Source organism: Xiphophorus maculatus, chromosome 6 (genome assembly GCF_002775205.1).
Source record: "Xiphophorus maculatus strain JP 163 A chromosome 6, X_maculatus-5.0-male, whole genome shotgun sequence".
NCBI classification, from domain to species: domain Eukaryota; kingdom Metazoa; phylum Chordata; class Actinopteri; order Cyprinodontiformes; family Poeciliidae; genus Xiphophorus; species Xiphophorus maculatus.
Window position 1 is genome coordinate 7,022,427 of NC_036448.1, and position 13,528 is coordinate 7,035,954.

The following is a 13,528-nucleotide window of genomic DNA, read 5'->3' on the forward strand; positions in this document are numbered from 1 at the left end:
AAATTATTAAATGCAGGGCGTCAAAGTACATAGGACTGAATATTGAAAGGCTTTGTGCCAATTTATTTTAAATGAAAATATGTAATACATTTGTTCAGTTGTTTTGATTGTATGTTATTATTGTTATTATCATCATTATTATGTGGCTAAAAAAGCAGTCAGAATTCTGACATCAAAACACTGAGATACATTGCAGTGGTTAAGCACGTTTTCTGGGGTAAACCTTGTATTTAGAGTCTAACAGCAATCTAATGTAACCTGGCTTTATCCCTATACTTTTTGAACATGTGTTTCTTCTTTTGAACTTAATGGTATTATTGATTTGTTTCATTTGTCTAATTTGTTCCACAGTTTCTCCCCACATATTGAAACACACTGTCTTTCAAGGTTAAAGCAGCTGCATGAATTTAAAAAATATATTTTTTCACATATTTCAGAGGCAGGCGCCGTCAATCATGCATGTGTACACGCTGTTCAATGTGCTAATGGCAGAGAAACAACTTACCGTCACAGGAAAACTTTATCCGCCGTCTGAGGTGGACATGCTACCTGGCCTGAGCATTTGTGGCAAGCTATGCTGTTACGAAGGAGCTGTAGAGTAACAGAGAAAGGAGGAGTGTTTAGCATTAAATTTCTAAAAAAAAAAAAAAGATTATATACAAGAATATAATTTAATAAAATGGATACTCTGACCCACGTTCTGACACAGTAAATGCTTAGATGCCTCCCACCATACTGCAGCTTTAATGGCCGTACAGTAGTTTGAAGTTGTCTTACTCTCTGAAACCACAACCTTCTCTGTAATTGTAGTTGATTAAATGAGTAAGTTTCACGCCATGTAGAAAAGAAAACCCACGATATTGTGTCATAATAGATTCGTAACGACCGAAGAAGAGGGGGGGAAACGTCAGACGAGACAGGAGCTTTTGTTTTGAAACGTCAGCGCGCCGTGGTGGCTGGTCACGTGGTCTTCCAACATGGCCGTACCCTCTCGCAGTCAGCAGGGCCAGTTTAAACGACGAGCCGCAGATTCAAACTGACGACTTGAGACGCGGCCAGAGGAGCTTTTAGGTAAACCTGTCGCTTCTTCAGCCCCGCAGACATGAGCAACAACGACGTTATCCTGTAAGTAACCTCCTCCTGCTGCGAGCCCCTTCAGACGCCCTGCTTCGGGATTAACCGCAGCGGGTTTTGTAGCAGCTTCAGCAGAAACTTTATGAAACCTTCATGTGTCGTTCTTACGAAAGCGTAAACGAGCCTCCTTCTTCATTCATCACGTTTTATCAGAAATGTACTAAAACCAAACCGGCATGACTGGTGCGTATTTCCTCCTACGGGGCTCATTTACAGGAAAATGTGCTCTTTGAAAAATGATATGTTTTTTCGTAGTTTATTATTATTATTTTTACTCATTGAAAGTGCACCCGAGAAAATAGTTCATTCTTTAGGTCTCAATTAAAATTTTTTTTTAAAAAAACTATATATACATAAACACGTTATTCTAATCTCAGTCTTATTTTTATTTTTTTTTTAGAATAATATATATTGAGTATTATCTGACTCTTGCGCGGTTGGGATCCATCCTCATTCAACCGTTTTCTTCTGCTGCTGGCAGATAAGAAAAGAGAAGAAGATTATCTGTCATTCTCACTTAGAGCAGGTCAGTGAGAATGACAGATCCTCAGTGTCATAAAGGTTTTTTTTTGTTTGTTTCTGTGTTCTCTACAGCTTAGGGTGTTCAACAATTTGGGAATGTAAGCTCCAAGCAAAAGGAAAAGACTGACTGAAACTGGTATGGCTGTGTTGTTACCCACATGGAAACAAGTCTGGAACAAACAAAGGCCATTCAGATGTGAAGAAGCCATTCCTTCAAAACAAATATAAAGAGCCTGGTTATATTCAAACTGCATTCAAAACCATGTCTTGGGATCTTCTAATGACCATCCTGACATTTGAAAGAAAAATAGAGAGGCTTCTAAACCTTAGAACTTCATCGCAGTTGCATAACACGGTGGTGGCAGCGTCATGTTTAGTGGGTTTTGCGACAGTATCGTGAAGAAGAAAGAATACATGGAAACTTTGGAGCAACTCATTAAACCAACTAAATCTAAATTGCTGTGATCAGAGCCATTCAGTTTTAAAATGTAATTCTGTTCTATCTGATGGCAATAAAATGTATGTAAACCTCTGGATTTGAATGCTGTCTCCCGTTATTCTGGGATTTGGCGAATATAAATAATTTAGGTAATCCTAACTGATCTAAAACAGGACAAATAAAAAAAATAAAAGCTTATTCACAGTCAATGCCTCGTCATAAATAGTCCACACACCCACTATGAGTCAGAGGGAATAATAACGGTGACCAAAAATGTGCTGTGCTATGGTGGCGCAGCGGGTTAACACGCCCCACGTTTGGAGGTCTTAGTCCTCGACGCGGACGTCGCGGGTTCGACTCCCGGTCCTGTCTGCCTACTGTCGCAAAAAATACGAGCCACTAGCGCCGCAAAAACTCGGAGAAGAAAAAAAAAGTTTTCTAGCTTCACATACTATATGTAATGAGGGCAGGATTATAGTACCGTACATAGCCTGCCGTTATTAAAATGGCAGGATTCCCTAAAGCCCTCTGGTATTTTCAAATCCAGCATGCTCCATAAGCTCAAAATGTTAAAGTAGCTAAATTTGCTCTCAGCCTTCCTGTTATCTCCTCTGTTTTGCCATGTCACCGCCTGTGATATATCAAAATATGGTCAACCCTAACAGAAAAGTGTCAGATGCTCAAATGGCTAAAATAGGACACGTTTCCTAATTCCATAGCATTAACTTTTTCCCTTTAAGAAACTTTTTATTGCTTCCTTTGACTTTCTGTTTAAACAAAACACAAAAAAGAAGAACGGCAACTTTGAACCTACGTCACTTATAAACTATCTAACTAATCCAACTTTTTATTTTGTAAGTCTTCAGCTGATTAAGCTGAAAATCTGCTGATCTACCCGTTGGTTCCTTGCGCGTCTCTAACTGGATATTTCTTCCGTCCAGCCCCAAAGACTTTCCTGAGCTGAAGAACGATACATTCCTGCGAGCGGCGCGAGGAGAAGAACCCGAACACGTCCCGGTCTGGTGCATGAGACAGGCTGGGAGGTATTTACCAGGTACGGATGACCTTTACCCTTCTCACAAAGAGGCTGAAAGCTCTTGACTATGAAAACGGTTTGACATCATACATCCTACAATCTTTTTTTTTTCTTTTTATACTGAATCGTTTTGCCTGTCGGTAATCCCTTTCCTACCGTTGAATGTTTGTCTGCAGAGTTCCGCGAGATCAGAGCTGGGAAGGATTTTTTTGACACATGCAGGTCTCCTGAAAACTGCTGTGAGCTCACCCTGCAGGTAAAACTCCAAACATGATTTAGGGGAGAAAAAAACAAAAGGCCTGATTTGGTGGAGCGCTTTCTTAGATTAATAAAGCTATTAATCCAATTCACTTTGAAATATTCGCTTTTCTCCTTCTAGCCTTTGAGGCGTTTTCCCTTCGACGCGTCCATCATCTTCTCTGACATCCTGGTCATCCCACAGGTTGGTCACCTAGCAACAGCCACGGTCATTAAACGTGTCCATGCGGAAATGGAGGATAGGCTCTGACACCTCTAGTCTGGTTCAAGTAAAATATATTTGACGAACTGAAAGAAATTTTTTGTATGTTTACAATATGTTTTCTAGAAGGTAAGGTAATTTTATTTATATAGCACATTTTCAGCAAATAGCGCAAGCACTTGTATTTTATTTAGCTTGACACCCCGAAATAAAATTCAATGCAGAATTGACCTAATTTTTTCATTTTTTTGAAATGCCCTATGTGGAGGTGTGAAATCGCACAGACCTAAATCTATCTAGGTCTGCCACGATGACAACTAATGTTTCCGGTTGATAAACTGTTTCAGAAATTATTGCGATAAACGATAATATTGTAGTTCTGAGGCCATTTTCAAGTGGCATAACAATGCAAGTTCATCCTCTCAAAGGCTAATACACGTCAGTTTTCTAAAGAACGCTCCACACTGGAACTGGGAGATATTTTAAGTATCCAAAATAAAACGCAACAAACAAAAATTCTAAGTAAAACCAGAACCATAAACAGAATGGATTATGAAGTCTCTAAACAAAATCACCTTTTAAGAAATATTACTCCTCAGAAAGGAAATTATCGAGCTCATCTTAATTTATCATACAGTTGATTTATTGCTTAATGCAGCATGAGGATTCACGGTGTAATCATATTTTGGTGAGGTACAATGTGCGTTTGGTTATTTTTGGATTTAAATATGAATATCCTCCGTATGTTAACTTTTCAGTATAGCAACGGTTTCAATATGAATAACTGGTGTATTAATGAAAAAAATGTAGTCTTGCAGGGTATTACCGTGAGGATATTTACACACCAGACGATGCGCCTAACTTGCATTTTCAGGTTTCTTCATAAACGTGGAGCCGTTTCTCTCTTTGCCCTTCCATTCAGGCCATGGGAATGGAAGTCCAGATGCTGACCGGCAAAGGTCCGACGTTCACCGACCCGCTGAAGGAACCTGAGGACCTGCAGCGCCTACGGGCCAAGGTGGACGTCAACAAAGAGCTGGACTACGTCTTCAAAGCCATCACTCTGACCAGACACAAAATCGAAGGGAAAGTGCCGCTCATCGGCTTCACGGGCGCGCCGGTGAGAGAGAAACCCAGACCCGCCCAGCGGTCGGGTCCACGTCTAGAAAACCGCAGAAGCGTTTTAACCGTTTTGTCGCGCCACAGTGGACCTTGATGTCGTACATGATCGAAGGCGGCGGCTCCACCACCCACTCCAAAGCCAAGCGCTGGCTGTACCGCCACCCAGACTCCAGCCACATGCTGCTGAAGATGCTGGCCGACGTGATCGTGGAGTACCTGGTGGGACAGGTAGCGGCCGGAGCGCAGGTCAGAACCCCTCCGTTCTCAGAACGCATTTAGAAATGTGTTGCCACTTGAAACGCACTTAACAGGGACACAATTCATGCTATGCAGGGCAGTGGAGGATGCCACTTGCGAAGATGAATGTTGATTTGCCGATTTGCTCCCGCCTACCGTCTACAGGGAGACGGGTTTTCCTTAGCATCAGCAGGAAATGCATCTGATTCAGCATTTTCATTTTGATTTCCAAAAAAAAAAAAAAAAACACACACACCACAAAAACCAGCCCTGAAACAAAAGTTGCCATGAGTCGTTTGGTAGTTGGGTCATCCTAGTAATATAATTATACTTTTTTTTCTCTAGAAGTGTAAGTGTCTAAAGAGGTTTTGAGACCCTTTAAGTAATATGGTGGTAATAGTGTAATAATGCAAGAACACATTCACAAAGATCAGTAAACTTTAAAATTCTGATGAAGATTTAAACACCGGGACAGGAAGGCATTTTAAATATCCAAAATAAATAAAGAGACAAAACAAATCATAAAATCACTGTAAGCAAAACTGCCCTCCAAAAACAGGCTAGTTGAGACCAATGAACCAGACCAAAGAGATCATGTTAATTTCTCATTCGATTAATTGATTTATTGCAACAGCTCTACCCACAACACACTTCACTGTGCGTGACAAAATCTAATGTTAATCTAATTTAACACGCATTTCAAAACAGTTCCCCTAAAATACTAAAAATCTTCAGAGTTGTTCTCTGCATTTAGAGTCAATCCTCCTGACACATCTAGAGATCTAGCTAAACTAGATCTAAGCTTCCAGTTTATTAAAGTACAACTTTGCTTTTTTTTTCTCCCCTCGATGTAATGGCCCACTCAGTGACTCACGTTATATCGCCCTTACTCGACCACTTGCAACAAGTGTCCTCTCTCTGCCTACACGCTCAGGTCTAATGCACATGGGGAAATTCACTGGAAGAGAAAGCTGTTGCTTAGAAATCATGAGCAGCTTTAACTCGCTACCGAGTGGCAGGATTTGCTAACAGGCTAATTTTACCCGTCCAAGGTTGTCGGTATTTGCAGGGGGGGAAAAAAACAACAAAAAACGAGATGCAGGGGAACTCGTGGAAAAGCATTTGTTTTGTTAGAGGTTAGCTAAGCCTTTCCATTGGGTTGTCGCTCTGCAGGCCTTGCAGGTGTTCGAGTCGCACGCCGGCATCCTGGGCCCCGTGGAGTTCAGGGAGTTCTCCCTGCCGTACCTGCGGGACATCGCTCGCCGCGTCAAGGACAGACTTAAGGAGAAGGGACAGGATGTTCCGATGGTGAGAGATGTCTCATCCAAAGATGCTTTCACATCATTCTACGGCATCTGATTTAAGTGCAGATATGTCACCAGGGGCAGCAGCCCTTCTAAAGCCCTGATCCCATTCATTCATTCTCCAACCTGTGATTTGAACAAATTCAGATGGCTTGTGTTCCCTCACTGGCATGGTGTTGCTAAAATAACACCTAATCCCTAATGGGATCAATAAAAATGATGCCAAGTGCTGTGGCACACGATTACCTGTAGGTGGCAGCATTTGATCACAGCTGGGCTGTGTCTGCTGTTTGGATGTTCCAGATTGTGTTTGCGAAGGATGCTCACTACGCCTTGGAGGACCTTTCTGAGTCTCACTACGAAGTGGTGAGCTTGGACTGGACCATTGACCCCCGATCAGCAAGGTAACACACACACACATATCCAGCATATATAAACTTCTGCCACTTCTTACTACCCTGTGTGTCTATGTCTATCCTCCTCTCTTGGGGTTTGATACCTGGGAGGCAGCTAAAAGCCTAAGTGTCTAGTTAAAGCAGCGTTGGTGGGTCTGGTTAACCATTTGCTGTGGATCCGCCCCTGATTCTCTCTCTCCCTCCTCCCAGTTTGTCACTGGGTGCAGGATTTAAGTCAACAAACATCTGCGTTTCCTGCTCCACTCATCAAATACTTAACCTGTTGGTTAAAGGATTAACAAGTGTGTGTGTGTGTGTGTGTGTGTGTGTGTGTGTTCAGGGAACGCACTGGAGGGAAGGTCAGCCTGCAGGGAAACATGGACCCCTGCGCTCTGTATGCGCCAAAGGTAACACGTACTTCCTGTTTGCTCAGACTTCCATATTGACAAATGAACAACTCTGGATAATTAAGTCTCTTTTATTCATTAGAAATTGAAAAATAGTGAATATCTTTTCCATTTATAGTTTGGATCATTAATAAAGCCAAATTTAGTTTAATTTCACCCAAGGCTGAAACAATTAATTGTGATGAATTAATTTTTGAAAGAATAGTCAACTAATCGATTAATCATTAGCTGGAGCATACAGTCTTAAAAGAAAAGGACATTTTCTGAAAAAAAAACAAACATATTCAGAGCAGTAAATAAGCAAAAAAAGAATAAAGTTTGAATTAAAAGTTTCTAATAAAGTTTCAAATTCACTGAAGGAATTATATATTATTTCATTTTAGGCAATAAAATGTTTTTCTTATTAAAATAAGAATTACATTTTGTTTATTTGCATCTCTAATATTGTAGAAAAAAAGTTTAAGAGGATAAATGTTTGATAAATTGTTTCATTCGGTTCTTTTCAGTTTCTACTTGATCTTTCCGAATCCAAATTCAGCTGAAATTGACTCTTAGTTTACTTTCATATTGTGTTCTGCAGGTTAAGTGTTGCATATGTTTCTCCTTTTAAGTCATACATTTCATAATTTTATTCTTAAATTACCCTCCAGAAATAAAAATCCTTAGACAGAAAAAAGGAAAATAAAGACAACCCCGCTATAAATAATAACAATAAAAAAAGACATTTCCAGCAAAACACATCCATAAAGATCTGCGTACAAAATAAATATCAAAGAAAAAATTCAACTCATATGAACAATATACAGTGTCATTAAATCTGTCTTATTTAAATAAATTCACCTGCTCAAAGCTGAGGCATTATAAGGCCAGGGATCAGAATGAAGTCGCAGATACACCTGGATAAACTCAGGTATACAGCCATTCTACAAATGACTCAGTTACTTTTTTTTCTAAATTATTTCATATAAATGTATTGCTTACTTAATTCTTTTTCTACAGCAGGAGAAGTTGTGTCAAAAAAACATAACAGACTAAATTTCAAAATGTTGGAAAAAGTTTTTGTTTTGAATGAAAACTTGTGGGGGGGAAAAAAACCAACCCCAGTCCACAAGCATCCTCATTCCAAACACGTTCACTTAAATTTTCATCACTTGGTACATGTTCACATTATTTATTGACTGTGTCAAAGAATATCAAATATATTTTGAATTTAACTGAAGATATGACTTAATACAATATACTTTATATTGTATTTTATATACAATAAAATATAATGACTTAAATATTGTATAGACTAGGTCATCAATCAATCTGTCAACTACGTTGCCTGTAGGGATTTTTAATGACAGTATCGATAGTTTTGCTATGGGTCAAAACGCTTCATGACGCCTCATTTACCCATCACTAGCAGTGGCAGTATGATGCTTTGGGGATGCTTTTTATCTTTCAGCAGGGAAAATTTCTACAGCAAAACTGTTAAAACAGCATTATTTTAAGACCAATTAGTAGTCTCTAAATATGTTTTCAGTTCGTATTGGTAAGAAAAATGTTGCGATTACGAACGGCTTTGTTTTGGTCTTTCGAACAAAATCCTAACAAAATGCAGTTTGATTTTGTGATTATAATGCGGGGGAGAAACGCATGTGACTAAGTGTAAGCAATTCCTTCTCAGAAGTAATCCCCTAAAGCTTAACTCGTCGCTCTGGTTCAGGAACAGATTTCGGACGTCGTGAGGAAGATGCTGGAGGGTTTCGGAACCAGGGGCTACATCGCCAACCTCGGCCACGGCCTGTACCCCGACATGGACCCGGAGAACGTCGGCGCCTTCGTCGACGCCGTGCACCAGCACTCTAAGCTTCTCATCAAACAAAAATGAAGACAGGAATAGAGGATGTATATTGCTGATGATGTAGAAAAGAATGCATTATTTAATTGAAAATCATGTATGTGTTTTTGAATACAGATTATTAAAATTTGATTGATTGATTGATTACAGATTATCACCTTGTCTGTTTTACATCAGGATAGAAAAAAAAAACACCACATTCCCATTTTGTGCAGCTTTTTAGGAAAAACATCTAAGATGAGCTGTTTTTCTCTCCAGCTGTGATGTGTTTATCTGACCAGGAGTGGATTATATGTTTTTGGATTGAAAAGCAATCGCATGATTTTTAGCAAGTAGATGTGCATGTAGAGCTCATCTTAAGTGCTGCAGCATCATATTAGCGATCGCATTCGATCTGTTTGGCAGGTCTAAAGCAGCTCGGATGATGAGTATTAAGATTTTAGTATTTATCCCAGCGATGTTAGTCTAGCGCTTACAAATGCATTCATAAAATAGATATCTAAATACAATAAGAATATATAACGTAGCTTGTTGTCAGGCAACATGGTTCCGTTTGGAAAGCTGATAAAGGAAAAAAAACAAACGGGGATTTAAAAATGGGTGATTTGCTTAAAAGGGTTTTTGCTTTAAAGGAACATTTTACATTTTTTTGAGGTGGGGGGGGTAAATGCAGCACAGCAGATGTTGACTGCTACCCAACACCCTGTCTGAGCAAATTGAATATTAACGAGAGTACGTTTAAAAAAAAAAGTTTGTGATTAGTTTTATTAGATGTTTGTTGCACTACAAGATGGTGCTTAAGGATATAAGGACGGCTCATCCTTATAATCGACTCATTTCCCTGAAAAATGGCATTTTATTATATTACTCCATGTTAATCTAATGTGAAAATCCCACATATGCCACCAACAAGCAAGTTCATTAGTTTTGAATTGTCTTTAATCCACACAGATACAAAATAAAACGTCGAGACTCAAATATAGTGTCGTGAAATGGTGTTTAAGCCCTTAATGATTTGTTTTATGCATTTTTCACAACTGCTTCAGAACATTAAACCAATTTATGTACTAGTGAAATTCAACACAGGCAAACACAAAATGCAGTGTTTATATCAATATGTCTATTATTATGGGAGGGGAAATCTACAAATCTACATTTTGTTAAAACATGTCTTTCATCTCTAATCACTTTTTCGTAACCATGTTGGTTTTATTTTTTTTTCTCCCTGAATAACCCCCTTTTCACACCACCGTTCGTATGCAGTCCTTAAGAAAGTAGAAAGTGTTGGGGGGGGGAGCTCAGCACAGAAATGGTAGAGCTCATTTCCACTGCTTGGTTTCTCAACATGCGCCCAACTTTTATTTGATCATTTCATTTCGTAACACCCAACCATCTGAACCAAACCATTCACATCCGATGAAAGGAAGTTGGTGAAGGTGTTAAAAACATCCCAGGGACCACCAAGGCTTTAAGCCCATCGCAGCCTGGATGATGGTGGTGTGAGTTTTAAAACATCCAGGATACCGGCCCCTAAGAGCCACAATCGGCTTTCTAACATTAGGGTTTAGAATGGCTGAAAAGACGCGTTTGTGTTTGGAAACCAACCAACTTAAAGGAGTTCCATGCTTTCCGATGAATAGAGCGATCAAACATGAAGCTAAGAGACATTTCACCAAACAACAATTTGAACCTAAATTTATCATTTCGATTTTGTGTGTGAGAAAGGAGAAAATTACCCACTGCCTTGGAGGTAAAGGAAGCATATTCCATAGTTGGGATGAAAAAGGAAAGAATAATAAAAAGAAGAAAGAAAGCTTGATTGATTATGTGCGATTCAATACTGAGGCCTGGTTAAGAAAATGGGGCAGAGGCGCGACAGATTGAAACTGGGACAGGGAGAGAGACGGTGTCCTGCCGGAAGGTGTGGGAGTCTGTTTTTAAACGGCGAGTCCTCTGAGAAACGCTTTAAAATGAAGGGGCCGAAGAAATAAACAGCTCAAGTAGTGCGTCACAGTTTGACGGTTTTTTTAAAGGACGCTTTGGGGGGAAAAAAAAGTCGACTTATTAATGATGTGTGACATTCAGTTTCTGTGGAGTATAAATGCGAGACAGAGCTTCATTTTCTATTGGCCTCTTGCCACAAGGCAACAAACCGGCGGAGAACTGTAGCAAAAAGGGCCTATTTTGCCGTCACCAAGTATCCATGGCAACCCTTGAGCCAATCTCTACCAGCCAGTTGTTTTGGGAGGCTTGTCAGGAAAAGCCATTTCTGTTCTACCATCACAAACATAACCAGACCATGAAATTTGTGTCCCTTACAACTATTTTGTGCAGCTTACAGCAAAGAATGGTACAGATTTAGCTTGCTGGCTAAAGGTGGGTCAAACTATTTGTTTTACGGCACTAGGACGTACAAACGAAATGCAGGCAAATTCAAATGTTCTTAAAATAGAAAATATGATGGACTAAGTATTCATCTCTTAATAACCATGTTTCAATTTAATTTCACAGTAGCTAGGGCCACAAGCATGCAGTGATTTTTACTCCAGAGTGGATTGAGACAGAACCAGTCATTAAACTGGACTACATGGCAAGAAGAAAGGGAGACACTGGTCTTGTTCTTATCCTGAAAATGTTTACAGATTGGAAAAAAATGTAGCATAGTTTGATTCTTTATGAGGAAAACTACGCAGAATGATTCGCAAATACTGTTTCTGCAACGATCTGGCAGGTTTGTTTGGCAACTAAAATGTTGCCTGGTATAACTAGAAAGAACAGATCAAACTGGTGGAGAAATTAAACTTCCAGTCAAAAAGGAAACAAACACGATAGAAAACGATCAAAAGTAATCACTAAGAATCAACGGTGTTTACTGCTGAGGATGGGACTGCAGAGATACCCTTCCCTCCCCCTCGTCCGGTGACGTGATGTTCCCCAGATTTGTCCAAAAGAAAGAAAGAAAAACAAAAACCTAAATCAGCAGCAGCACATAAACAAACAGATTTAAAGGAATCTGCTTATCTGCCGTTCTTAGCTGCGTCCCGGAGCCAAACTGAATTTTGGATTAACTGATCTCTTCTCTGAGCCTCTGTGATGATTACAGTAATGAAGCGCTCCGCTTCTGTCTAATAACATGCAGCTTTGTGTTTACTCCAAATTTTTCAGTCGTCCAATCCGGCAGGGATAAGAAAACTATATAAACAGGTATTGGGCCTGAAACATAGTCAGTTCGCTTTCAGCATATTATCTGAGTTTTTAACCAAATCTGAACCATTTAAAGTTATTTTATGTATATATAACCTTTTTTTTCTCCCCACATTAATTTGCAAGCAGTTGTAATTACCAGACAGAGCCTATGAACATCAGTGTTCATGGAGTAATTTTAATTCTAAGTTTGGCCTGCATTCCTGTCAAATTCCTGGAATTTGTCCGTAAAGTTGCTCATACTTGTTTTTTCTTACGTTTTATGATAAAACAGATGAATCCATCTCTGTTCTTTTAAAAGAACACGATTAGTATTACTCCTAACCTCATAGTGTTTGCGTGTGTGTTTTTGCTCTGTCATTGAAAATCTCTTTGTAATTAGATACTTTTTATTAACTATAAATATTTATATTTCCAAGATGTTGGCACACCTGCCATGAGGACAGTTCTGTTTTACTGTAGCAGTGTAATCTCAAAATTAATCTGAAATTAACACTAAAATCCAACCTTGATTGTGACCGCATTTATTCACTGGGTAAAACAAAAAAAAAAAAAGTAAAATAAAATCCACAGTGGGGTAAATTGATGGCATCTATGTTGGCAATCCTTTGTACAATCAACAGAGCAACATTGAGTTCTCTCCTATACTAATATTTCAGAAGGTTGACACATCCAGAGCATCTCTCCAGATCCTCCGAAGTCCTGGGTCCTCTGATTTTAGGTCTGGTGACTGGTTAGTTTTGGGTCTTTATCCCGCTCAGATACAATAAATGACTCATTTCCAGTTTTCTGGCTGCATCCAAAAGGTTTTTAAATTGTTTTTATTTAAATCATGTATTATGTAAAGTAACGTTGTTGTCCAACAAGGTTCCCATGGCCTTGAAAGGGAAACAGGCCCACTGCATGACTGATCCTCTACCATACGTCCATAGGACATGCTGGGCTAAAACACTCAAACTGAGTCTTCTCTGGCTAAAGCGCGTGGTTCTAATTCAAGTTCCAGTCGATCGGTGGTGGCCTTAACTTCTCCAATCAAAGGCAACTCAGTTCAACTCAGTACAGTTTAACTATTAATCAAAACTCAGAGTCTGTGTGATGGCCAGTGCCCCGGGCGCAGAGTCCACTGATCCTTTTCGAACCTGAAGCATCAACACTTCTGGTAAAACTTCAAAAAAGATGAATTCAGTGTGTGTTACAGGTACCAATGCAGCACCCCTGATGTGCGCTCACACCAGTAATTGTTAGATGTAGAGAATACGGTTGGGTACTCATGGGGGAAGAGACTTTCTGGTTTATTTATAGCCCTACTGACGGTTGACTGTTGGGTAAATTATGATGTATTCAAATGAAGCTCACGTCTAGTGCACCATTGTGGTTTTCAACCCAATAGTTAAGTTAAGGTGGTCCTTATTTCTAAGTAAC

The 13,528-nt window shown here is 39.5% G+C and overlaps 1 protein-coding gene across 2 annotated transcripts; it reads left to right on the forward strand.

The window, feature by feature from the left end:
- The first annotated feature begins 969 nt into the window (after nucleotides 1–969).
- urod (uroporphyrinogen decarboxylase) lies at nucleotides 970–9,046 on the forward strand. Of its 2 annotated transcripts, none has more exons than XM_005804584.3 (10): nucleotides 970–1,125; nucleotides 3,037–3,149; nucleotides 3,308–3,387; nucleotides 3,511–3,573; nucleotides 4,514–4,711; nucleotides 4,798–4,959; nucleotides 6,124–6,258; nucleotides 6,558–6,658; nucleotides 6,990–7,056; nucleotides 8,768–9,046. In XM_005804584.3, the coding sequence occupies exons 1-10, from the start codon at nucleotides 1,103–1,105 to the stop codon at nucleotides 8,930–8,932; spliced, it is 1,107 nt and encodes a 368-aa protein (XP_005804641.1). In that variant the 5' UTR covers nucleotides 970–1,102; the 3' UTR covers nucleotides 8,933–9,046. The 2 variants fall into 2 exon arrangements, with proteins under 2 accessions (XP_005804641.1, XP_023190806.1); XM_023335038.1 differs by lacking the exon at nucleotides 970–1,125 and adding an exon at nucleotides 1,717–1,792.
- Nucleotides 9,047–13,528: the final 4,482 nt, after the last annotated feature.

Excerpts from the sequence above, each read along its gene's own strand:
- urod (XM_005804584.3), top strand. The coding sequence starts at position 1,103 with ATGAGCAACAACGACGTTATCCT. Across the intron at positions 3,574-4,513 it reads ACATCCTGGTCATCCCACAG|GCCATGGGAATGGAAGTCCA; the intron begins GTTGGTCACCTA and ends CCTTCCATTCAG. Across the intron at positions 6,259-6,557 it reads AGGGACAGGATGTTCCGATG|ATTGTGTTTGCGAAGGATGC; the intron begins GTGAGAGATGTC and ends TGGATGTTCCAG.